The sequence below is a fragment of the Theropithecus gelada genome, chromosome 2 (assembly GCF_003255815.1).
Source record: "Theropithecus gelada isolate Dixy chromosome 2, Tgel_1.0, whole genome shotgun sequence".
Lineage (NCBI taxonomy): Eukaryota > Metazoa > Chordata > Mammalia > Primates > Cercopithecidae > Theropithecus > Theropithecus gelada.
In genome coordinates this window covers 94,885,929-94,912,207 of record NC_037669.1, presented here as the reverse complement: position 1 = coordinate 94,912,207, position 26,279 = coordinate 94,885,929, and the positions used below count along the sequence as shown (strand labels likewise).

At 39.7% G+C, this 26,279-nt stretch overlaps 1 protein-coding gene across 2 annotated transcripts in view; it reads left to right on the top strand.

Annotated features, from left to right (window-relative positions):
- LARS2 (leucyl-tRNA synthetase 2, mitochondrial) overlaps positions 1-26,279 on the top strand; it is a 160,333-nt gene that overhangs the window by 23,289 nt on the left and 110,765 nt on the right. For both annotated transcript variants that reach the window (XM_025376588.1, XM_025376589.1), the window contains 2 exons: positions 5,100-5,191; positions 7,574-7,634. In XM_025376588.1, coding sequence (XP_025232373.1) covers positions 5,100-5,191; positions 7,574-7,634 — 153 coding nt within the window. The remainder of the gene's footprint in view (positions 1-5,099; positions 5,192-7,573; positions 7,635-26,279) is intronic.

Genomic DNA, 26,279 nt, shown 5'->3' with positions numbered 1-26,279 from the left:
ACCAAGAGTGTGTAAGCATTCCCCTTTCTCTGCAAAGGTTCTATTTTCATGAAAACAAATAAGCAAGCTCCTATGTATGTGTACATATGTTTGTATATATGTATTTGAGTGGGGAGATAGATGTGGAAGGAAACAAAGGCTGGCGTTATTGGTCACATCATTGACGAGTAGTGACCAGGAGTTAAAAATCAACTTTGCCTTTATCACTGTATTGTGCCATTTCATTTGTTAAATTAAGCTTGTATTATGTTTGTAATTTGAAAAAAACATCAACTTATATAAAAAGAAAAGCAGCCTATTCTGACTGACCTCAGGATGGGTGTGGATGCAGGAATTGAAGATAGTAGCTTGGGATCATCCCAGCCTGGAAATCCAAGGTGTCCCAGATTCCCAAGACTGGGAAATGCAGCATAGGATGTGGCAAGCCAGCCTCCCCTGGGGCAACAGCAAGCTTGAGAGGTCCACAGGACTGCTTGTTCACTAAGCACATATCCCTTCCAGAAAGCAGTTGTGAGTGGGTCACATCCACCACCACCTTCAATATGGCAACGTCTACTGTAGGGCAGAGTCTTTGCCTGGGGCAATTGGAAGCAGGCCCCGTCCTTCCAGTGCACAGATGGTTGCCTTCTGCTGATGGACTGCTTCTGGTCCAATCAGCTGTGGCAAGAACAGCCGGGCGGCTTTTAATCGAAGCACCTGATGTCAATCATTAATTATTCGGGAAAGAAGAACTGCTGGGCCTCTTTTACTGAAAAGGGGGCCAAGTACTTGACTGGCCCTTTGAGCCTGCGTGGTCTGTTTGGTTTGGGTAAGAACTTCCAATGCCTAGCACCAACTTTCTGCAGAGGCTTGTCAGAAGTAACACACCCTTAGGAATGTACATGTATGTGTGAGGATCTGTGTGAGATTCAGGTATTAATATCTTCCATCCTCTTGTCAGAAAGCAACTATATTAAATGTGGCCAAAGAGATGGAGGCTGAAATTGTGGCAAGGTAATCAGTGATGTGCAATGCTGTGAGATGCTCAAGGTCAAGAAAGCAGACAGCCACAGCGGCCACAGCAGCAAGTGCTGCCGTTTATTGGGTGCCTGTGCTGTGCTGGGCACCATGCTAGATGCGCCACGGACATCATGAACAGATCATGCTCCATAATTCAAGGTGGCTGCTTTCAGTCACCACTTACAGTTGAGACTCGGAATAAGTAATGTGCCTCAGGCTCCACTGATAGTAAATGGGCAGAGTTGGATTTAGGACCTTTACCCTCAACAGGCTCCTGGAGAACAAGCCTTTGTTAGCATTTCCTGTGCACTAGCCAAAGGAGTAAGAGCAGCTCTATTTTAGAGACAGGGTCTCAGTTCTTTAGATGGAATTGTTTCATCAGACTACTAAAAAACAACTTAAAAATATTAATGTGCATAATGGAAGTATGCCTTTAAGGTAAGTGACTCCAACCACTGGAAGGGGTATGCCTGTTCTCTTATTGCTGCCTTCTAAGACAGGTGCTTAGGAGAGAACAGATCTGGTGACTGAGATTGCAAGATGCACCTAGGTTGGGACACTCTGAAGTGTAAGTGCTTATGGGACCTGAGGCAGAGGTGGCCAGTGGGTAGTACTAGTGTGCACCTTGGAGAGTCCTTGAGCTGGACATAAAGATGGAGGAAAACTCCAGGTGCTCATATGCAGGTGGAAGTGTGGTTTGCTGCAGTCTTTCTGGGAATGTCATTTGGCTGTATATGTCAAACGTCTTAAAATTCTTCATACCCTTTTACCCTGTAGTTGCACTTCTAGAAATTTTTCTAAAGGAAATGTTAAGTGTATATACAAAGATTTATGCCCAAGAATGTTCATCCTGGTCTTTTTTATAATGGTGAAAAATGGAAATAACTTTTAGGAAAACAAATATAGCTGGCCAAAGCAGTCACTAACAGAATGCATTGATAGCATGTACAGTGAAAAAACAGGAGATAAAAATACATATATAAATCATATATTCTCAATTTTTAAACATTGGATACAGATTTACCACATGTAACTGGTATGTATGGCTGTATGGTAGAATAACAGGTGAGTCTTATTTTCTTCTGTTTTTCTCTACTTACCAAATTATGGTGAATATATAATTATGGAAGAAAACAAGACCTATTTCTTTAGTTGAAAATGTCCCATTCTAATATGCGTGTGTGGTGAAGTGGTACCAGTAAGTGCCTCTGTGTATTCGTCATTATTTTAAGGAAATGTGTGTGAACATAAGCCCAGCTTCTCTGCATGATCAAAAAGCAAAGTAAGGGACCAGGGGCAGTGGCTTATGCCTGTAATCCTGGCACTTTGGGAGGCAGAAGGATAGCTTGCATCCAGGAGTTAGAGGTAACAGTGAGCTGATCGTGGCGCCATTGCACTCCAGCCTGGGAACCAAACAAGACCCTGTCTCTTAAAAAAAAAGGCAGCAAAATAAAAACTTACCCAGGTTGACAGCCCATGAACTTGATAGGACAAAAGAGGGTCAACTGGAATGGGCTGTTTTCTGTAATAGAAATATCAGAGTCTTCTTGGTCAGTCCTTCCCCACAGGCAGGCTTCGGAAAGAAGTGGCGTCTGTGATTTTGTGGCTGGATTTAGTTTCAGAGAATGGCAGGGGACTGAATTTTGTAAACAGGGTGTCTTTCCTGATAGGATCAGGGAGCCTGGCTTCCTGAGACTGTCCCCTGATGCCACAGCGATGTGTCAAACCATTTTTCCTGCTCCTGGCACGTAGTTAGTTTGAGAGAACTTGATAGTGAAGCTGCCGGCTCAGCTGCAACTGGCCACTCATTTGCAGACAAGAATGCCTTACTGGTCTGTGCTTGCTTAAGGTAATTGCTTCTAGGCTACTCACTCCTGCTGGGCCACAGTTGCTTGAACAGTCAAATCAGGGGTTGGGGGTAGAGGATATACCTCAAAAGCTTCTTTGTCTTGAAGATTTGTGATTCCTTGTTCTTTGGAGAATGAAAATATCTTCTAGAAGGTGATTGGAGAGCAGTACTCTTTAGAAATAATAATACTAGTGGCCTTATATACAGCAGTTTACTGCGTGGCAGGCACCATTCTCGGCACTTTTCTTTTCTTTCTTTTTTTTTTTTTTTTGAGACAGAGTCTTGCTCTGTCGCCCAGGCTGGAGTGTGGAGCGCAGTGGCACGATCTTGGCTCACTGCAAGCTCCACCTCCCAGGTTCATGCCATTCTCCTGCCTCAGCCTCCTGAGTAGCTGGGACTACAGGCATGTGCCACCACGTCCGGCTAATTTTTTTTGTATTTTTAGTAGAGACAGGGTTTCACCGTGTTAGCCAGGATGGTCTCGATCTCCTGACCTCATGATCCGCCTGCCTTGGCATCCCAAAGTGCTGGGATTACAGGCGTGAGCCACCGTGCGCAGCCTGCTTTTCTTAAATTAACTCATTTAATCTTCACAGTAATCCAGTGAGGTAGTTATGCTGTCATCCCCATTTTACAGATGATGAAACTGAGGAGAAAAGAGGAACCTACACATGGAACATTTCTTACACCAAAAGCATAGCTAGTGGTTTGCAATTAATTTTTAAATATTGGCTATTTTAGGCCAGGCTCAGTGACCACTCCTGTAATCCCAGCACTTTGGGAGACCAAGGCAGGCAGATCACTTGAGGCTAGGAGTTCGAGACCAGCCTGGCCAACACGGTGGAACCCCATCTCTACTAAAAATACAAAAATTAGCCAGGCGTGGTGGTGTGTGCCTGTAATCCCAGCTACTAGGGAGGCTCAGGCAGGAGGATCACTTGAACCTGGGAGGCAGAGGTTACAGTGAGCTGAGATTGTGCCATTGCACTCCAGCCTAGGAAACAGAGCAAGACTCCGTCTAAAATATATATATATTTATATATATAAATTTAGTGTAAATGCTGTATAGGGCTTGGTCCAAAACCTTACTTTTATCTGGTCTCAAAAGTAATTCTCTGGAATACCTTTTCTGCTGTGTTCCTGTGTATTTTTCTTAGTTTTCATCTATCTGGCTGTTTGGGTAGGGTGGGGGTTTCCCTTTCTTGCTGGTAGGGAAGAAAGGGATGAACTTCAGTAGCTGGGCATGGTGGCACACACCTGTAATCCCAGCTACTTGGGAGGCTGAGGTGGGAGAATTGCTTGAACCCAGGAGACACTTCAACCTGGGTGACAGAGCGAGACATTGTCTTGGGGGGGAAAAAAAAAGAAAGCGATGAACTTCAGGAAGAAATGGGTAGTGGGCCATTCAAAAAAGTGTTGCCTCAATCAGGGGAGAGAGAGATAGAAGAAAGAAGCGTGAAACTCTCGTGTCTGGAGCAAAATGGAGCAGGGTGCTGAATGATGTACATTAAAGAGGGACTGTGTGCTGGATTCAGGCAAGCCTGAGAAAGGGACAGGCCCGGGCCACTGAGGAGGGTTGGGATGGACTTTCTTAGGTCTGGGTAGAGCTGGGACTGCCTAGAGCCACCAGTGTGGTCATTATACATGTCCTCTGCAGCGCTGTCCAGTAGCGCTTTCTACCATGATTTGAATATCCAATATCTGCACTATCTGGTTCAGAGTCCAACAGTCACATGTGTCTGCTGCATACTTGAAAGGTGGCTGGTGAGACTGAAGAACTGCATTTTTAATTTTATTTAATTTTAATTAAGTTTAAATGTAATAGCTATGTGTGGCTAGTGGCTACCATATTGGACAGCACAGTTCCATAAATGAAAAATACTGACGTGATGTGAGCATTTTGAAAGCCTATACTATATATATATATTTGAAACTGAAAGAAACTCTTTATAATTTCAGAAAAACAATTTGGGTTCAATATAGAGACTATAGAAAAGAAGCAGCAAATAAAAAGTACCCATGAAAACACTTCCTCAGAGGTAACTTATTGGTAGTTTGGCATATAACCTTCTAAACTGTCATCTGTGGTTAGGTCATAGGTAGCCAGCTGGCTGTCAGATGCATAACCTGAAATTATCCAGCAAAGGATAAGGCATGTTAGCAGGAGAGAGTGCTGAGTTTACCCTAGAAGAGAATACCAATGGAGTTCTTAGTGATTTGCCATGGTTGATGTTTCTCTTCTGGCTCCTAGGTCATCAACCCCATGGGATGGGATGCTTTTGGATTGCCTGCTGAAAATGCCGCAATCGAGAGGAATCTACATCCAGAAAGTTGGACACAAAGGTAAATGTTAACAGGCATGCATATTCAAATACTTGCATACAAAAACCTTAAAAAAATTTTTTTAACCTGTTCATAAAAAATAGAAAGCAAAGCAAAGAAAACACTGCAGCTTACCAAGAGATAAATAGGATTGTATATATTGGTGTTTGTCTTTTTTTTTTTTTTTTTTATGAGATAGAGTCTTGCTCTGTCGCCCAGGCTGGAGTGCAGTGGTGCCATCTCGGCTCACTGCAAGCTCCACCTCCTGGGTTCACACTATTCTCCTGCCTCAGCCTCCTGAGTAGCTGGGACTACAGGCGTCCACCACCACGCCCAGCTAATTTTTTTGTATTTTTAGTAGAGATGGGGTTTCACCATGTTATCCAGGGTGTTCTTGATCTCCTGACCTCATGATCCACCTGCCTTGTCCTCTCAAAGTGCTGGGATTACAACCGTGAGCCACTGCACCTGGTTAACACATTGTATCCTTATCTAAGAAATATTCAAAGAGGGTTTTGGATATTTATTCATGTGTCCATTTTGATGCTTTGTTATTTACAGTTATTTTTCCTTTGAGTATTTACATTTGGTAGGAAAAAGAAGAGGGTTGCATTTGTTAAATTTCTATAATGCTTCTGGTCTTCTTGACCGTAGTTTTACTATATCCAAATACTACATTATACTTTTCTCTGAAAATTTGGTTTATTTTTTGCCTTCACCATTCAGAAGCAAGAGGAACTTAGGCATTCCATGTAGAAATATATGGCCACTTTATTCTGGGTATGGTTTTCTCGAAGGCGGAACACACTGCGAATCCCTCCCAAGCCTCAGGCTTCCACTACACATGGGCCAGCTGTGCTCTTTCCTCTCCCTCCTGCTAAAGTCCTGAGGTCCTCACCCTAGAACTTGGCAGAGTCCTCTGGGACCACTGCATCAGCTCATTTCACAAAGGCCTGGGACCCTTCCCCATGCCACCCCTTAGACAGAAGGGCAGTTCTAGGGCCTGTACCCAGTGTCTCTTACCTCTCTTTGTTCTAGTTTACCCAAGGATACATTGTGAAAATGTCTGCTATACTTCTGTCCATACTATGTCATCCAGGTCTCTTTTTTCTTCCTAACCCCTAGCTTCTGCTTTTCTAGTAATGTTTAATTCTAGATTAATTAATTTTATCACTAGATTTTATCTAATGAGTAAAAAAAGAGGAGGAAATGATGATTCAAATAAAGTGGATCAAACATGGCTTATGTTTGATATAAGCTAGACCAGGAGTTGGCAAACTATGGCCTGTGGGCTAAATTTGGCCTTACATGTTTCTGTAAATCTGTGTTTTATTGGAACGCAGTCAAATCCATTTGTTTACACATTGTCCATGTCTGCTTTCGTGAGACAGTTGCAGGGCTGAGTAGTTGTGATAGAGATTGATTGGCTCATAAAGCTGAAAGCATTCATCATCTGGCCCTTTTAAAGTTTGCCAGCCTCTCTACTAGGGAATAGTGGTTAAGATGATGGCCCCTGAGCCAGGCTACCTAGGTGCAAATCCTGCCTTCTGCCTTCCCTTCTTGCCAGCAGATCACCTTGAGCAAATTACTTAACTTCCCTTTACTTATCTGTGCTTCAGTTTACTTATCTGTAAAAGACGGATAGTCATATTTCCTATCTCCTGTGATTGGATGAAGATTAAGCACATCTCTGCAAAGTGCTTAGCATAGGGCCTTGGATTAAATAAGCTGTCATTAGCTAATCAGAGATTACACAGAGGACTTTTTCATGGTTTTTCATAGTTTTAGTCTACTAGAAACTAAAAGAGGATGCAGTAGAAATGAATTAGTCCTTTTTGTTTAAAAAAAGAAAGAGAAAAAGATTTATTTTTTTATTCCGTGTTATATTATAAGTTGGTTTACCCGTTTATCTCCCTATTTCTCAATGGTGGATAGTTTTAGGTTTTAGGATTTACGTTTTGATTAACAAAGCAGTGTGGTTTCTTTTGGATTCCCACAATTTATACATTTAGCCTTTTGTTTTCAGCCACTTTTAAACTTATAAATGCTTGGCTTAAATAATATGGCTTAATTGCTTGCAGAATATTGACATCTGGATGGCCCAGCAGTGCACATCTCAAAGGGGTTGCCTATTTGAATGGCCGGTGGGGGGCAGTCCTCAAGGCTAGAGACCATTGTGGTTTCTAATGGATTGTGTGTGTGTCCAAATAATGGGTGTCTTCTAATCTGTTGGTATTTTTTGCTGATTCTTAGTGGTTGATTTTTCTGCTGGGGAAAGCAACACTTAAAGCCCATTTGTGTAATTTAGACTTTTCAGTTTTCCTTTACGTTCTCAAAGTGTAGTTTGTGCATGGCTTTAATCCCCCCCTCTAAAAACCAAACCTTTTTCCCATTGTTTCACAGTAATATTAAACACATGAGGAAACAGCTTGATCGACTGGGCCTGTGTTTCAGCTGGGATAGGGTAAGTCAACTCTTTTTCCTGAAAGGTCATCATTTTAAGGACTGTCCTGATGGCATGGAGCACTCCTCTTCCTCTTTAAGTTGGGAGAAGGCAAGGGTGGGAGGCAGGAAGCGGGAGGGAAGGATTAGCACTCCTCAAAAAAGTGACCTGAGTGGATAATTTGCGTGAAAACAAGTAATTTTCTGTGGGATTAAACTGAGAGTTAACTTCCTATTTAACTTTAGAGTTGGCCATGATTTCTGTGTGGCAGAAGCTTTGCACAAGGATTTCTCTAGTTCTAAGCAATAGTTCTAAAAGACTGTTGGAATCTATGTTTAAGTGATTAAATACCAATCCTTCTGGTCCTTGTGGTAAATAGACATTGATTGACCATTTATTTATCTTTTGTTCCAAGTTCAGAAGTGAGGCTCATAACAGCCCATAATTATTCTGTCACATATAATCTTTTGGTGTTAGACACTTTCAAACTGTACGTTAAATCAGTGGAGAATTCCAGACCCACCAGGAGTTCATGGAAAACCACCCGGCTGTTTGGAACACTCATGTGTTGCAAACATATTGTGAACGGGGCCCTTCAAAGCTCTGGCCCAAGGCCCGCCCTTTAGACATTGAAGAATAGTCTGTTGGGTAGGATGGACTGTTGCTTGTCTCCTCCACAAAGGGCCCCTTCCAATGCCACAGTTCCTCTTAACATCCCATTTACTCCACAAAACAATTGGGATTTTCATTGCTGGGCCTGTCAAGTTTGTATCATTTTCTTTATGAGAAGCAGGGGAACAAATCCAAATGAGGGCTCCTCATCCCTCCCCCAACAATTTCTTAAATGATTGAAATTTGATGAGTACAGTGAAAAAGAACAAAATTTGAATAAGCCCTGAATTATTACTTCCTCACGCCAGAGTCAAGTTGTCCTGAGGTGCCAATAGGGAATCGCTCATAGAGGATGAAATACAGTCACAGGCAGAGAGAACTGAGTGTTGGCCAGAGCTCTTTCAGGATGAAGAGTGTTGATTCCTTGAGGGCAAAAGTGGACTCAGTAACCCTCTAGAATGATAACTAGCCTAGTCCTGCACAGGAGTATCAACCACAAGTGACTTAAAAGTTGTTAGATTGTTTTCCTAATCCTCATAGAGGATTAGAAAATACAGAAAAGTATAAAGAACATATTGTGGCTAATTTAACAATTTGCAGTCTTTTATTTTGGAATTATAAACGTTTATATAATTTACAAAGTCCAAATCAATATGCATATATTTTTTGTCTTGAACATTTTTATATCTCATTAACTATTTGAAAAAGTGACTTTTTATGAATATATCAATGTATTTAAGCTATCTCTTACTATACATTTAGATAGATTCTAATGTTTCTCTATTATAAATGCAGATTCTCAATCCTTCTTGTGCAAATCCAAAGTCCAGAAAGTTCTGAAAACTGAAAGTTTTTTCATAATTTATTTGACTGTAAAACCTGAACTGAACTGATATTTCTCACTAAAAATGAATATTCATATATTTTACTGTAAGAATAGTAAAATTACCAAGTAATATCCCAGACCTAGTTAGATAAATGCACTATTTTCTTTTAATTTCCAAAAAGATCTTAATTCTGAAGCACATTTGGCTGACACCATTTCAGATAAGGGATTTTGAACCCCTATTGCAATGATGTAGATATATATCACCACTTCTACTACCATTGTCTGTTACTGAACACTTACCATGGGCCAGGTACAGAGTAGGTATGACCTTATTATCTCTTTGGATCCCTAGAAAGCTCTAAAAGTCAGATACTTTTATTGACATTATTTTATTGCTGGTCACCCAAGTGGCAAGGCTGGGCTGATCCATTGGCCAAGTTATGACTGCCGTGCTCCTCCCCCACACTTAAGGGAGAAATCTTAGTGCAGATGATCCTGGACTTACAATGGGGTTATCCTAAATTGAATAAGCCCATCCTACATTGAAAATATTGTAGGCATGTAATACATCTAACCATCATAGCTTCACCTAGCCTACCTTAAATGTACTCAGGACACTTACATTAACCTCCAGTTGGGCAAAATCATCTGACAACAGTCTCTTGCAGAGTATCGGTTGTTTACCCTCTTGATTGTGTGGCTAACTGTGAGCCGTGGCTCAGGGCTGCTGCCCAGCATCTCAAGAGTATCATACTGCTTTCTACTGAATGCATATCTCTTTCACACCATTGCACCACTGTAAAGTCGAAAAATTGTTAAGGCAAGCCATCATAAGTTGGGAACCATCTATATACATATTTTATTATTTCCCTTAAAATGAATTCTCAAGTCAAGAACAATTTGGTATTTATTGCCAAATTATCCTCCATAAAGGCTATACAAATTTCCTTTCTGAAGTTATACAGTTGTTCTCATGTGTATTTCCTTTATTGTTAGTGATTATGAGGTTTTTTCATGTGTTTAATGAATGTTTGAATTTGAATGGGGTTTGTATGTGAATGGTCTAATCATGTATTTTCCCATATAGGTAGGAGGTGTTTGTCCTTTTTTTAATGATTTCTGTTACAAATATTTTTCCTCGGTCTGTCATTTGCCTTACATTTTGTTTATAGTGGAATATTATTAGCATACAGATATGTGCTTAGAAAGACCCTCTTTGAGATAGAATAAATAACATATTTTCTTCTGATCCTTTGTGATTTAAGTTTTACACGTAACTGGAATTATTTTAGTATATGAGATAAGACAAGGAATTACTACTTTTTCTAAATCACCAGTTGATTTAAAAAATTTTTTCAAACAATCCTTTCTCCTTGTTGATTTAAAAGGCAAACTTTATAGTAGACCAAGTTATTTCATCCTATTATTATACACCAAGTTCTGTTTGTGTTCATTTGATCCATTTATTATTTCATGACTAAACTAGTTTTAATTACAATTGCTTTTAATACTTGGCAACAGAAGTTTTCTCTCATTGTCTGATATTAGCAGTGCCATCTCCACTTTCTGTTGTTTGTTTTTCTGATATGTTTGTCCATTTTAAAAAAAACTTTTAGCCTTTATTTGTTGACTTCTATTGGTACACCATTTATAGATATAATTAATTAAAAAAATTAAAAGATGGGCAAATATATGGGGGAAACTTTCTTTGGGGCAATTTGGAGTCTTTGTGTTTAATAGGAAAGTGAAAAGCTATTTGTATTTATTTTCGTAACTGGTACTTATTTTCTAATTAAACTTTTTAAAACGTAGTTTAAGAGTTCTTTTTTTGAATGATGTCTTGCCTTTGGATTTTGTTTTATTTACAGAGACTTGAAAAATATCAATTCTATTATTCGATCTGCTAAAAGATAGCTTTAAGAGTGCTTTTTAAAAATAATTTGTATCAACATAAAAAATAAAACAGTGTATTTCTCTTGACCCCCTGTATGATAAGAAAAGTAGCAGGTAATTGACATTTCCCATTTTCTAAATCTATTTTCCAGGGATTTTTTGTTGTTGATTTTTATGGGGGTATATCCTGAGATGTTAGTCCTGATTTACTGTTTCATTGTTTTTGTTTTTGTTTTTTAAACAGAGTCTCAGTCTGTCACCCAGGCTGGAGTGCAGTGATGCAATCTCAGCTCATTGTAACCTCCACCTCCTGGGTTCAAGCGATTCTTGTGCCTCAGCCTCCCCAGTAGCAGGGATTACAGGCACGCACCACTACACCCGGCTAATTTTTGTACTGTTGAAGAGACAGGGTTTTGCCCATGTTGTCCAGGCTGGTCTCAAATTCCTAGCCTCAAGTGATCCACTGTGCTTGGCCGATTTACTGTTACATTGCAATTTTTCTAATCATGTATCATTTCCTTTTTTTTTTTTTTTTGTGAGTCAGAATCTCGCTCTGTCGCCCAGGCCGGAGTGCAGTGGTGCCATCTTGGCTCACTGCAAACTCCGCCTTCCAGGTTCATGCCATTCTCCTGCCCCAGCCTCCCGAGTAGCTGGGACTATAGGCGCCCGCCACCACACCCAGCTAATGTTTTTAAAATATATTTTGAGTAGAGATGGCATTTCACCATGTTAGCCAGGATGGTCTCAATCTCCTGACCTTGTGATCCACCTGCCTTGGCCTCCCAAAGTGCTGGGATTGCAGGCGTGAGCCACTGTGCTCGGCCATGTATCATTTCTTAACCATTACATTTGATATTCGCTTCCAGTTTTACAATCATATTCATAGCAATTATTTAAATTTTAGTGCTCTTTAATTGCAGAGTTTATGAGGAGATCTTTTAAAGGACAACTGTTCATTTAAAATTTTTTCATTTATGAACATTTTTAAAACTTTGTTTTAACTCTTGGTTTGGTGTGATCTTTGCCCGGGTGTCACAGGCTACTTTCATAACTAAGAATGACTGCTGCTTTTATCTACAAACAGCAACTTACTGGGATATAGAATCCTTCATTCATGATCTTTTTTCTTTCATATCTCTATAGTAGACTTTGATCTATTGTCATTTTAAAAAATACTTACAGGCTCACAGGAAGTTGCCAGGATAGTACAGAGAGATCCTGTATGCTCTTTACCCAGCTTTGCCCAATGATAACATTTTACATAACTGTAATAGAATATCAAACGAGGAAGCTGCCTTCTGTACAATACTGTTATTAATAAGTAGAGTGCAAGTCTTATTCAGATTTCACCAGTTTTTAGATGTAATCATTTGTGTCTATTTGTGTGTGTATAGTAGTATAGGTTCTCCTTAACTTACAGTGAGGTTACATCACAATAAACACATTGTAAGTTGAAAATATCATAGAGTTGAAAATACATTTAATACCCATAACCTAATGAACATAATGCTTGAGCCTACCTTAAATAGGCTCAGAACACCTATATTAGCCTACAGTTGGACAAAATCATCTAGCACAAAGCCTATTTTGTAATAATAGTGAATATTGAATGTTGAATATCTTATGTAATTTATTGGTGTTCTATTCAATGTGTATCACTTCCACACTATTGTAAAGTCAAAATATAGGTCTAACCATTGTACGTCAAGGACTATCAGTAGTAGTAGTAGTAGCAGCAGCAGCAGCAGCAGCAGTAGTAGTAGTTCTACATGATTTAATTACATGTGTAGATTTATGTAACCACCACCACCTGATCCGTTGTATTTTGATGGAGAAGTCTGAGGCCGGCCAGAATTGTCTCTGTTCATATAGTAATCTTTCTATCTGTATTTTGATGCTTGTTTTTTTATTTGTTTTTTCTTTGCCCTTGCCATTTTCCATTTTTCGTCAGAGTGTATCTCAGTATCAATTCATTTGCTTTAATTTTGCCTGGTGCTCAGTGACCACTTTTGATGCACAGTTGTAGGTCTTTCATTGTGACGGTTTCAGAGGAGCCCTTTCTCAAGAATATACTCATTTCATTGTCTTCCATTGTTATCACTATCTCTCATGATTTTGGTCTCCTTTTTCTTTTCTCCCTTCTGGAAGAACTTTTCATGTTTGCTTTTTATACCACTGATTCTATTTCTGTAGAATCAATGTGGTTTTCTATGGTTTCTAGTACAAATACTAATTTTGTATTTTTAGATTTATTATTATTTTTCCTTGTCTCATTCAGTTCCCATTTTTTTTCTGAATCCTCTTGGCCAGATGCTCTATTTTCCTTCTTGTTTTCCTATTTTATTTATCTTCGTAGACCTTATATGTTCAGAAATTTTCCTAAATACTAGGAGATGCCCTTGAAGATTTATTTTTGTTTCTTGTAATGTTTTTTACAACTTTGGTATGCTGTGTTCTTGTCTGTTTTGGAATCTTTTTGTAGGTTCCTGTAGATTTTCCCTCATTTCCTGATTGAGGGGGACTAGTGTATCCATTTGGAGCTTTATCAGCCGGAGGGAGTGTAGTAGAAGCTGCCCCCTGAGGCCATTTTTCACTGAAACAAACTCAAAACGGACCTCACACTCTTCCCTGCAAGCCATGTGGGCTAAGAGAGATTTAGAGTGTGGTTATCCGCAGAGCTGCAGAAGAGTTTGTGAATGGAAGTGGTGAGCAGCACAGCCACATCAGAGCCATGCTCTGTTAGAATTTTTACTGGGACAGGCTTTTGGTGACTTCAGGCCCTTCCAAGTTTTGTCCATTAGTGCCTCATAGCCTGTATAAAGTAGGGTGGACATTGAGGGGTTCGTGATGTTCCCCACCATATATCTTTGCTTCTATTTCTTTCTCTCCATCATGTAATTTTCATCTGTTAAGAATCTGGTATTGCCGAATAGACAATATATAGCAGTATGTAGCTTTTAAGATGAAGGCTCTTGTCTGTCTTGCTTGCTAGTTTTCGTGTAATCACAATTCCATCATCAGACCTAAAACACTTAATGATAATGCCTTAGCATCACAGAATCTCAGTTTGCAAATTTCTCTGGTTTTCTTGTGTCTTTTTTTTCTTTCTTTCTTTCTTTTTTTTTTTTAATATTGTGGGTTTGATTGGCTGCACTTCTCTTAGCCTTCTCTTCCCATCGTCACGTTGTTACAGTAGTTTAGGAGCAGTGCTCTCTTTCCATCCAAAACATATAGACTCTGAATCATGTCTGCCTCAGTTTATTTTAAAAGACAGCATGATTTGTATGATTACAAAGTGAAAATTATTATTACTTCAAAGCCGTTACTACCTTGACACCTTATTTACATAGAGGACTGGACCTCTGATAGGAGGCTTGAACTAATAACGAAGCCTCCAGAATAATAGAAAGACATTATTGTTTTTTATCTTAAAAGGATTTAAAGAATAGCTTAAAACAAAAAGAACTTAAGGGCAAGTGAATGCATGAAAACTCAGTGGGGAAGATTCCCTTTGCAAGAGCTTGGAGCCCTGGTTGCCTTGACAACGTGTCACAGACACCCGAAGTGTTTGACCCGCCCAGTCCTCTTTCAAGTGCTCACAGAGGTGAGACACTTTGTCTGGCAGATCTCCGGCTCTGGATGGCTTGTTCTCCCTCAGAGTCAGAAATTAACCTTTTCCTAAAGGTTTGTCCTTTAGTTCGGAGGGGAAAGGCAATACCTTTGTTTTAGCTGAAATGATGTGGCAGCTTACCTATTTTTAAAATGGTTGGTGTTGACACATAAGGGGTAGTGTAGTCCGTCACCTTGAGGCCAGGGACACATCTCATTAATAGATGGTACACTTGCAGTTGACCTCATGAGGAGCTGTGCCCACTTTGTGCCAGTCAAAAAACATGTGAGATGTGTTTTTTATCGCTTCAGCCAGTTCTCGCAGTCTTCAGCCTTAACTAAAGAGGGATGTCTCCTGGGGCTGCCCAGCAAATGTAGCTATTCAAGGAAGTTACTTGTTTTGTCCGCAGTCCCAGCTGGTAGTCATGAGCCCAGTCAGGTCGTCCCTATCAAGGATGCACACTCTGGCTAATGGAATAGAATTTCCCGATGTAATGCTTGTTGAGTGCTTTCAGGAGACAGGATCTTCGCTCATCTTGGAGACCTCAGTTTTGATGATGGATCTGGCTATTAACATTTGGTGGGCATGGTCTGTTGCCCCTCTCAGCTTCAGCTTCTTGCAAGGGAATGCTTCTTGTCATAAGATTAGGTTACTTTTTAAATGCCTTAGAAAATAAGGGTACAAAATCTCTCTCTTCCTGACTGAATCAGGCCTCCAGATCAGTCTTGTACATCAGCCAGGTACAACATTTGATAGAATGAGAGACCACAGTTATACAGATACGATGGGGTTTAAGTGCATCAGGAGCAGTATTCAAAAGGTCTTGAAGATGAGGTTGTTACTCCATGAAAACAACAAGGATTATTTTTACATATACTTACAGCAGTAGTTCTCAAACTTTGGCAAGCATCAGAATCACCAAGAGGGCTTGTTAAAGTGCAGATCTCTGGCCCCATCTTCAGAGTTTCTGAATGCGTAGGTCTGTGATTTTGTTTTTCTATTCAGAAAAAGGAACCTTAGGAATGATCATACTTCCGAACCTTATTAGGTAGGAATCAAAGTAGAGGCCCATCGTCAATTCTTTCTGACATAAGATAGAACATACATGAATAATAAAAACAAATTTTGGGAAAACTAGGTAATGTTTTGCAAGTACAAGACTTACTTTTAATAACTTCCTTTTACTGTGAAATACTAGACATAAATAGACACAGCATAAAACATGCATGTATAACTTAATACATTGTAGTAATGTATAGCTACTACCTAGATTGAGAAATAAAACATCTGCACCCAGAGGCTCAACATGTGTCCTCCACCAGTCACAACTCTGTCTCTTCTTTCTATAGGTAGCCACTGTTCTGACATTTATGATCATTCCTGCCTTTTTTTCTTTTCTTTCTTTTTTTTTTTTTTTTCGAGGTGGAGTTTTGCTCTTCTTGCTCAGGCTAGAGTGCAATGGTGTGATCTTGGCTCATTGCAACCTCTGTCTCCCGTGTTCAAGCGATTCTTCTGCCTCAGCCTCCCAAGTAGCTGGGATTACAGGTGTGCACTGCCACACCAAGCTAATTTTGTATTTTTAGTACAGATGGGGTTTCACCATGTTGGCCAGGCTGATCTCAAACTCCTGACCTCAAGTGATCCACCCGCCTCGGCCTCCCAAAGTGCTGGGATTACAGGCATGAGCCACCACGCCTGGCTACTGCCTTGTTTTTGATGTAGTTTTACCACTACATATGCATTTGGGTTTTTTGGTTCTTTTTCTAGGTGATTTTTAAATTATGGTAATGTTCACATAACAAAAATGTACTATCTTAACCTTTTTTTTTTTTTTTGAGACGGAATCTTTTGCTCTGTCACCCAGACTGGAGTGCAGTGACTCAATGTCGGCTCACTGCAAGCTCCGCCTCCCGGGTTCACGCCATTCTCCTGCCTCAGCCTCCCAAATAGCTGGGACTACAGGTGCCTGCCACCACACCCAGATAATTTTTTTTGCATTTTTAGTAGAGACAGGGTTTCACCGTGTTAGCTAGGATGGTCTCAATCTCCTGACCTCGTGATCCACCCGTCTTGGCTTCCCAAAGTGCTAGGATTACAGGCGTGAGCCATCATGCCCAGCCTATCTTAACAATTTTTAAGTGCCAGTTCATTGCTATTAAGTACATTCACAGTGGTGCAACCATTATCACTGTTCATCTCCAGATGAACTCCTTACCTACACATAGTTTTTAAAGTTATATCAATGGAATAACATAGTATGTGTTCTTTGGTGTCTAGCTTTAACTCAACACTTTTTCCCCTCTATTTTTTATTATAACAATATAAATTTTCAAACACTTAGAAAGATTGAAAGAATGGTACAATAAACATTCATATACCTTTCACCTAGATTCAATAATTGTTGCTGTATTCGCTTTATCTCTTTTTATTTATAAGTATTTTATATATATATATATATATATTTTCCCCCTGAATTATTTGAGTATGTATTGCAGACATCATGGCTCTTGACCCCAAAGTACTTCAGCATTCCTATCTGAGTAAGTAAGAACTTTTCTTACACAACCACAATACCATTTTGAAAACTAAGAAAATTAACAGTAATTCCATAACGTTATTTATAATCCAATTTATATGGGAATTTCCCACTTGCCCCAAGAATGTCTTTTATAGTTGTTTTTACTATAAATAAGTCCCCTGCATTAGTTTTCTGCTGCTACCGTGACAAATTATCGCAAACTTAGCATCTTAAAACAACATCAGCATATTATCTGACAGTTTCTGTAGGTCAGAAGTTTGAGTGAGCTTGATAGGGTCCTCTACTAGGGTCTTACCAGGCCAGAATCAAGGTGTTGCTAGAGCTGTGGTCCTTACTGGATCCTCTGGGGAAAAATCCACTTCTGAGATCATTTAGGTTGTTGGTCGAATTCACTTCCTTGGTGACTGTAGGACAGGTCCGTTTCCATACTGGTCATCAGCCAGGGATTGGTCTTTGCTTCTAGAGGCTGCTTGCATTTCTTCTCAAGCCTTCCACGTGGCCCCCTCAGCAGTGCATTCCCTCTCATGCTTCAGATCTCTCCCATTCCAGCCAGAGGAAGATTTCTGCTTTTGCAAACCCATTTGATTACATTGGGCCACCTGGATAATTGAGGATACCCATCTTATTTTAATTACATCTACAAAATTCCTTTTGCCATTTAACTAACATATTGAGAGGTTCAAGGGATTAAGGCATGAACATCTTTGAGATGGTGATTCAGCCTACCACATCCTTCTACTTTTTTTTTTGTTTTTTTTTTTTTTGAGATAGGGTTTTGATCGGTCGCCCAGGCTGGAGTGCAGTTTCACGATCTCGGCTAACTACAACTGCTGCTTCCTGGGCTTAAGTGATCGTCCTAAGTAGCTGGGATTACAGGCACCTGCCACCATACCCAGCTAGTTTCAGTATTTTTTGTGGAGATGGGATTTTGCCATCTTTTCCAGGCTGGTCTTGAACTAGTGAGGTCAAGTGATCCACCTGCCTCGGGCTCCCAAAGTGCTGGACTTACAGGCATGAGCCACCATGCCCAGCCTCTTTTTTTTTTTTGAGACAGAGTCTCGCTCTGTCACCCAGGCTGGAGTGCAGTGGCGCCATCTTGGCTCCCTGCAAGCTCCACCTCCTGGGTTCATGCCATTCTCCTGCCTCAGCCTCTCAAGTAGCTGGGACTACAGGCGCCGGCCACCATGCCCTAATTTGCTAAATTTTTTTTGTATTTTTAGTAGAGATGGGGTTTCACCGTGTTAGCCAGGATGGTCTCAATCTCCTGACCTTGTGATCCGCCCGCCTCAGCCTCCCAAAGTGCTAGGATTACAGGCTTGAGCCACTGCACCCGGCCCAATTTTTGTTTTTTAATGGTTGTCATGGACTGAATGTATCCTTCTAAAATTCATATGTTGAATCTCTAATCCCCAATGTGGTGATACTAGGAAGTAGAGCCTTTGGGAGATAATTAGGTTTACATGAGGACATGAGGATGGCATGCTTATGATGAAATTAGTACCCTTACATGAAGAGACCACATAGCCCTCCCCGCAAGTCCCCATCTCTCCCTGCCATGTAAGGACACAGCAGTACAATAGACTTCCACAAGTCAAGAAGAGGGTCCTCGCCAAGAACCCAATCGGCTAGCCCGTTGGTCTTGGTTTCCCAACCTTCATAACTGTGCAAAATAAATATTTGTTGTTTAAGCCACCCAGTCTGTACTATTTTGTTATAGCAACCCGAGCTGACTAAGATAAATCGTTTGTGCCTCCACTTTTTGTTTTCTATACAATTTAAGAGACTAATACATTTTAAAAAATTATTAACCTGAAAGCTATTGTTGCAACTTTGGTTTGAAACTCCACGTTTTGTTTTCTGCATAATTTAAGAGAAGAATACATTATAAAAAACAACTATTACTTTATGTTTTTGCACACACAGTGTATAAAGATGTAATTTTGTGACATCGATAACTGAAAAGGTTAGGGATGGAGCTGTATAGAGGCAGTTCATGTACGTTACTGAAGTTGAGCTGGTATAAATTCAAATGGGAATGTTATAACTTTTGGGTGTTAAATATAATCCCCATGGTAACCACAAAGAAAATAGTTGTAGAATATACACAGAAGGAAATGAAAAGGGAATCACAACATTTTACTACCAAAAAATCAGTTAAATACAAAAGACAATAATGCAGGAAATGAGGAACAAAAAAGCTACAAGGCATATGAAAAACAAATAGCAAAATGACAGAAGTCTCTCCCTATCAGTAATTACTTTAAAAATAAATGGCTCGAACTCTTCAGTCAAAAGACAGATATTGAAAAAATGTATTAAAAAACATGATCCATCTATATGCTGTCTCCAACAGAGTCATTTTAGATCTAAAGACACAAATAAGCTGAACGTGAAAGGCTGAAAAAAAGATATTTCATGCAAATAGTAATCAAAAGAGAACAAGGGGCCGGGCGCCGTGGCTCAAGCCTGTAATCCCAGCACTTTGGGAGGCCGAGACGGGCGGATCACGAGGTCAGGAGATCGAGACCATCCTGGCTAACACGGTGAAACCCCCTCTCTACTAAAAAATACAAAAAACTAGCCAGGCGAGGTGGCGGGCGCCTGTAGTCCCAGCCACTGGGAGGCTGAGGCAGGAGAATGGCGTAAACCTGGGAGGCGGAGCTTGCAGTGAGCCGAGATCCGGCCACTGCACTCCAGCCTAGGCGACAGAGCGAGACTCTGTCTCAAAAAAAAAAAAAAAAAAAAAAAAGAGAACAAGGGTGACTGTAGTGATCAGACAAAATAGACTTTAAATGAGAAAAGGTTACAAAAGACAAAGAAGAGCATTATAAATAAAAGGCTCAATACAATAAGGTCTATTATAAGTGTTTATGTACCTAATAATAGGCCATCAAAATAACTGAATCAAAAATGGACAGAATTGAAGAGAGAAATAGACAGTTCCACAGTAATAGTTGGAGACTTTCCTACCCCACTCTCAATGGATAGAACAACCAGACAGAAAATACGTAAGGAAACAGGGGACTTGAAAAACACAATAAACAAACTAGGTCTAACAGACACCAGAACACTCTACACGACAAGAGACTACACATTTTTCTCAAGTGCACATGGGACATTCTCCAGGATAAACCATATATTAGGCCACAAATTAAGTCTAAATAGGTTTTAAAAGATATATAAAGCATCTTCTCAGACCACAGTGGTATGAAGTTAGAAATCAGTAACCGAGGGAAGACTGGAAAATTTGCAGATTTGTGTAAACAACACACTCTTAAACAATAAATGGATTAAAAAATCACAAGGGAAATTAGAAAATACTTAGAGATGAATGAAAATGAAAACAACATACAGTCTTATGGAATGCAGCAAAAAAGTACTAAGTGGGAAATTTATAACTATAAATGTTTACATTAAAAAACAAAGATGTCAAACAACTTTACTATTTATGGAACTACAAAGAGAAGAACAAAGTAAATGCAAAGCCAGCAGAAGAAGGAAGTTGGTTCTTTGAAAAAATCAACAAAATCGACGGATTTAGGATTGCTGTGTCTTCTTGGTGATTTACCCATATGTAATTGTATAATGTCTGTCACTAGTAATTTTCTTTGGTCTGAAGTCTATTTTATGGTATTTAACTATGAAGCATATATGAAATATATTGTACTTTGAAGTGTACATGAAGTGTACTTTATGGTTTTTTTTTTTTTTTTTTTTTTTTTGAGACAGAGTCTCGCTCTGTCGCCCAGGCTGGAGTACAGTGGCCGGATCTAAGCTCACTGCAAGCTCCGCCTCCCGGGTTTACGCCATTCTCCTGCCTCAGCCTCCCGAGTAGCTGGGACTACAGGTGCCCGCCACCTTGCCCGGCTAGTTTTTTTTTTTTTTTTGGTATTTTTTAGTAGAGAGGGGGTTTCACCGTGTTAGCCAGGATGGTCTCGATCTCCTGACCTCGTGATCCGCCCGTCTCGGCCTCCCAAAGTGCTGGGATTACAGGCTTGAGCCACCGCGCCTGGCCCTTTTATGATATGTTAATACAGCCACTTCTCTTAACTTACTTCATCTTACATCAATATAGCCACTCTTTTCTTTTGATTAATTTTTGCATACTATGTCTTGTCATCTTTTTACTTTCAACCCACTTACTATAATTGAAGTGGGTTTTGTGGAAATTGAAAATAGTTGGGTCATTTTTAAAATACATTCTTCCAGTCTCTTAATTGGCATATGTAGACCATTTACATGTAATATAATTATTGATATATCAAGACTTAAGTCTAGCATTCATGTGTTTTCTGGTATCTCCCTTTTTTGTTTCTATTTTCTTTTTCTGCATTTCTGTGAGTAACTTGAACTTTTTTTAGAATTCCATTTTGATTTATCTGTAGTATGTTTTAGTATCCCATTGTGTAGCTTTTTTCTTAGTTGCTTAGGTGTTACATTATAATGTACTACAATCTACTGGTATGATCATTTTACCAGTTTAAATAAAGTGTAGAGACCTTACTTCCCTTTGCATGCCTTTACTTACTCTTTCCCATTTGTAACATAATTGTTTTAAATGTTTCCTCTATGTACATTGGTAACCACATAGACAGTGTTATAATTCTTGCTTCAACCATCAAATATAATTCGGAAAACTCAAGAGAAAGAAGGTCTATTGTATATACCCCTATTTTTGCATCTCTCATTGCTTTTTTTTTATTCTTAATATTCTAAGGTTCCTTCTTTTATTATTTTTCTTCTGCATAGAGAACTTTCTTTAGCCATTCCTTTAGAGTAGACCTGCTTATGACAGATTCCCTTTGTTTTTCTTTATCTTAGAATGCTTGATTTCCCCTTCGTTTCTGAAGGATATTTTCATGGGATATAGAATTTTGGGTTAACAGTTCTTTTCTTTTAGTACTTGAAAAATGTGCCACTTCTTTCTGGCCTCTGGTTTCTGATAAATCTGCCGTCTTTGAATTTTCTTCCTATACGTATTGCATTATTTCTCTCTGGCTGCTTTCAATATTTTTTTCTTTGTCTTTAATTTTCAGAAGTTTGATTATGATGTGTTTTGGAGTAGATTTCTTTGAGTTAATCTTGATTGGTGTTTGCTTAGCTTCTTGCATCTGTATGTTTATGTTGTTGCCAAATTTGAGAGAATTCCAGCAATTATTTTTTTGAATAGTTTTTCAACTCCACTCTTTTTATCCATGCCTTAGGAGACTCTGATGACATGTATGTCAGATCTTTTGTTATAGTTCCACGTGTCCCTAAGCTCTATTCATTTTTTTTTTTCCAGTCTGTTTTCTCTCTGCTGTTCATTCAGATTAGGCACATTCAGTTGTTTGGTCTTCAAGCTCACTGATTCCTCTGTTTCCTCCATTCAGCTGGTAAGCCCATCTACTGAGCTTTTATTTGTGTTACTTTATTTATTAGTTCTGAAATGTTCATTTGGTGGTTCTTTATAACTTTCTTTGCTGGGACTTTCCATTTTCTAATTTGATTCAAGTGTGTTCATAATTGCTTGTTGAAGCATTTTTATGCTGTCTGCATAAAATCCTTGTCAGATAATTTTGACATTTGGGTCATGATGGTGTTGGTGTACGTCAATAATCTTTTCTCATTCAGTTTGAAATCTTCCTGGTTTTAGGTATGGCTAATGATTTTCTATCGAAACCAAGATATTTGGGGATTCTTTTAAGACTGAATTTTATTTAAACCTTATATTTTAGCAGGCCTCCTCTGATACTGCTATGGCAGGTGAAAGGGGCCATTCTCTCTTTACTTCCAGGTGGATATGGAAGTCCAGGATCTCCACATGTTCATCACTTATACTTGGGGGAAGAGAGGGTCTCCTTGTTACTGCTGGGCAAGGATAGAAGTACAAGCTCCCCACTAGCCTTCCACCAGCATCACCCTGACTGTGAGTGGAAAAGCCACTTGTTACTGTGCCTGTGGATACAGCTGCCCAAGCTATAATTGTTCTATTTTTGTGGAAGAAAAATAACATTAATTTTATCTGCAGCATCCTTGAAAATGTTAGGATCAACAGGACAGAATCATCTGAAAGATGCTTTTGTGATGCCAGTTCTCTAGGTTTCCTGAATAATATAAAGGCTATTAGATACAGACATGGATCCCCACAAGGACTCCACTGACATGATGGAGAGCACTGAGCTGTGTGGAATTCCTGCCTCTCCATTCCACCTCCTCTGACACTGTCTTATCAGGGAAAGGGAGGTGTACCGCATTCCTGCTAGTTAGGGGTAGAAGTCCACACTTCTGTGGGCTCCATTGATACCACCAAGAGGGGGATGGGTTGTTCACTAATGCCCAATAGAGCTAGAAGTCCTAGCTTTTCCCTCAGCTTCTTGTGACACCACCCTGGGAACGCGGTTGCAGTGCCTTATTATTGCCCCTTAAGGGTATAAGTCTAGGCTCTTTGCTAAGCCTTTGCTGGTGGAACTGCAGTTTTTTCTGTGGTATTGACTGAAGTAGAATGGTTATTGGCTAAAAGTTTTCTGTCTTGGCTAGGTTAACCTTTCCTGGTACTTTATCTAGATAGAGCAGTTTAGTCTTTCTTTTCTTATTTTTTCTCCTCCCTCCCTCCCTCCCTTCCTTTTCTGTTTTCCTTTCTTTCTCTCCTCTCTCTTCTTTCTTTTTCTTTCCTCTGTACTCATTGGCATTTCTGGGTTACTGGCTTTGTTAGCTCCAATTCTGGGACTTACTGGGCATTTAAAAAGTCAACAGGACTTACCATTGTCATTCCTTAGGTCCTCACGTCCCTAACCTGCCTTCTCTTCTTTCATACATATATAGAGTTTAGAGTCTTTCATACATATATACATTCCAGAGTTTTTAGTTGCATTTAGAGAGAATCGGGAAAAGTACATTTACTCCATCTTCCCAGAAGTAGAAGATCACCATGTGTAGTTTCAAAAATCCCTCACCTCTGGTGAAATTCTGATCAGTGCTTCCCCAACCCTTCTCTTAAAAATCACTGGACTATCAAAATGATTTTCTATGAGTTTTCTAAGTTTAGAGTTTTATTTCTTGTCTGTGTCACATATGAAATATTTCAGGTCATGGCATATTTCTACTCCTCATTGTTTATGGAATTTGCAGGCAGCAAAATGGCTCATTTTGGGCACTGCTGTCACTGTTTGCATCCATGGAATTGATGATTGATATTTCCTCTTCCTCTGGATCCATGCCTGTGTCTAACAAATAGCCCTTACATTATTCAGGGAACCTAGAGAACTCGCATCACAAAAATATCTTCCAGATGATTCTGTCCTGTTGATTCTGAAATTTTCAAGGATGTTGTAGATAAGATTAATGTTCTTTCTTTCCAAAAAAAAAAAAAAAAGGAACATTTGTAGTTTGGGCAGCTTTATGGCATGTGCCCAACTAGGCTAATAACAAATTGCAACTCAAACCAATTAATCTCATCTGTAGTTTAATGGAGGGTTTTCTCTTCCCAACTGTCTAGTTAGAAAAGCTGTTTGTATTGTTAGTATGCCTTGATAAAATTCTTGTAAGCTGGCAAAGAGCAATTACCAAGAAATTAAGAGAATTGTTGCCTCTTGTCTGATTATGGATTATTTGTAGAATCTTGTGTAGTTTGTAACAGGGGACAGCTTTCAGGTTACCATAAAAATGATAGTGCTCAAAAAATACTGGCCAAGAAAATAGAAAACAAAGGGGAGCTTACTGATGAAGCTGTTTTCGGTTAAAAAAGAGTGTGAGATGTCTTTAAAACTGCAAAGACCATGATTTCCTTGCCATCAACACTCATTCTCTAAGTTGGCTTCAAGAGCACTTAATTAGAATATGAACATGAACCTGTCAGATGACTTAAGAATTTAACTTTTAGCCCTAGATTTGAAAAACAAGACCCTTAAGAATAAAATGCATGCCCTATAAAAAGTGTCTAGCATTTGTCATTTCCAATTTTCATTAAATGCTCATTTTCAGCTTCAAGTTAGTCTTAAGATAAAGGAACATATTGCATAAAAATGAGTTCTTAGACAAACATTAGGCTCAAGATTAATTCATTACCCTGATATTAACACCTGTTCCCTCAATTCTGCAAAAAAGAGAACAGGAAAGATAAAGGAGATTAGAGACAGAACCTTGGCAAAGATGGAATTTGACAGATGGTTGAAGGAAAAGGAATTTAGGAGAAGAGGCTGAGAGGAAGCAGTCAGTGAGGCTGAGGAAGCCTGGGCAGTAGGAGTCATGAGGAATCACAGTTCAGGAAGGAGGAAGACGTGGCTATGTGATCTAGCAGAGAGCTGCTGACTGGGCCTATAGATGACAAGAAATCATTTGTAGTGGTACGAGTACTAGGTCACTTATGCTTGGATTCTAATTTTGCCTCTGAGTGTCTGTGTGACCTTAAACAAGTTACTTTGCATCTCAATTCTCTGATCAGTGAAATGGCGACTTACTCATTCAACAACATTTATTAAGCATCCTTTGTATCAGGCACTCTCCTAAGTACTTGGAATACATCAGTGGGGAGAAAAAGACAAAACCCTTTCTTTCACAGGGAGCCCTTAGCATTTACAGTCTCAGGAGGGGTTTAAGACAGACAATAAACATAATAAATAAGAAAATAATATAGTGTATCAGCAGGCTATAAGTGGTATGGAAAGAAAAAAAGGTAGATTAGGGTAAGGGGAGAGAGCAGGAGGGCTAGGGATAAATTGCAATTTGAAATTCAGAGGTCAAGCCCACTTTTGGTAATAACTACCTCCTGGGATTGTAATGAGAAGGACATGAGAGGCCCCTCAACTGCCAACGCTGGACCCAGTACTTTGTCAGCCCCTGGTAAGCATTAGCCGTTACTGTTACTGTTGTCATTCCTAAAAGAATATTCACCATGCGGTTCCTTTATCTAGGAGTACTCCAGTTCACTCATGTTGCTTGGTTACTGGCACCTCCTTAGAGCATACATGTTTAAGCCAGTCCAGTCATAGCTGGGTTGCACTTACCATGGTGCCATGTCACTGCTTGATGCCCCTCTGAATCCAGAGACCTGGGTACTAGTTTTGCTTCTGCCACCCAGGAGCTGGGCAGCTTTGGGTGAGTTTCCTTGTGTATAAAGCAGCGCTCACCATCCCTGCCTCTCAGACCACTGCGGGAATGGTCTGAGAGGCAGGCATGGTGAGCGCTGCTTTATACATGAGAATG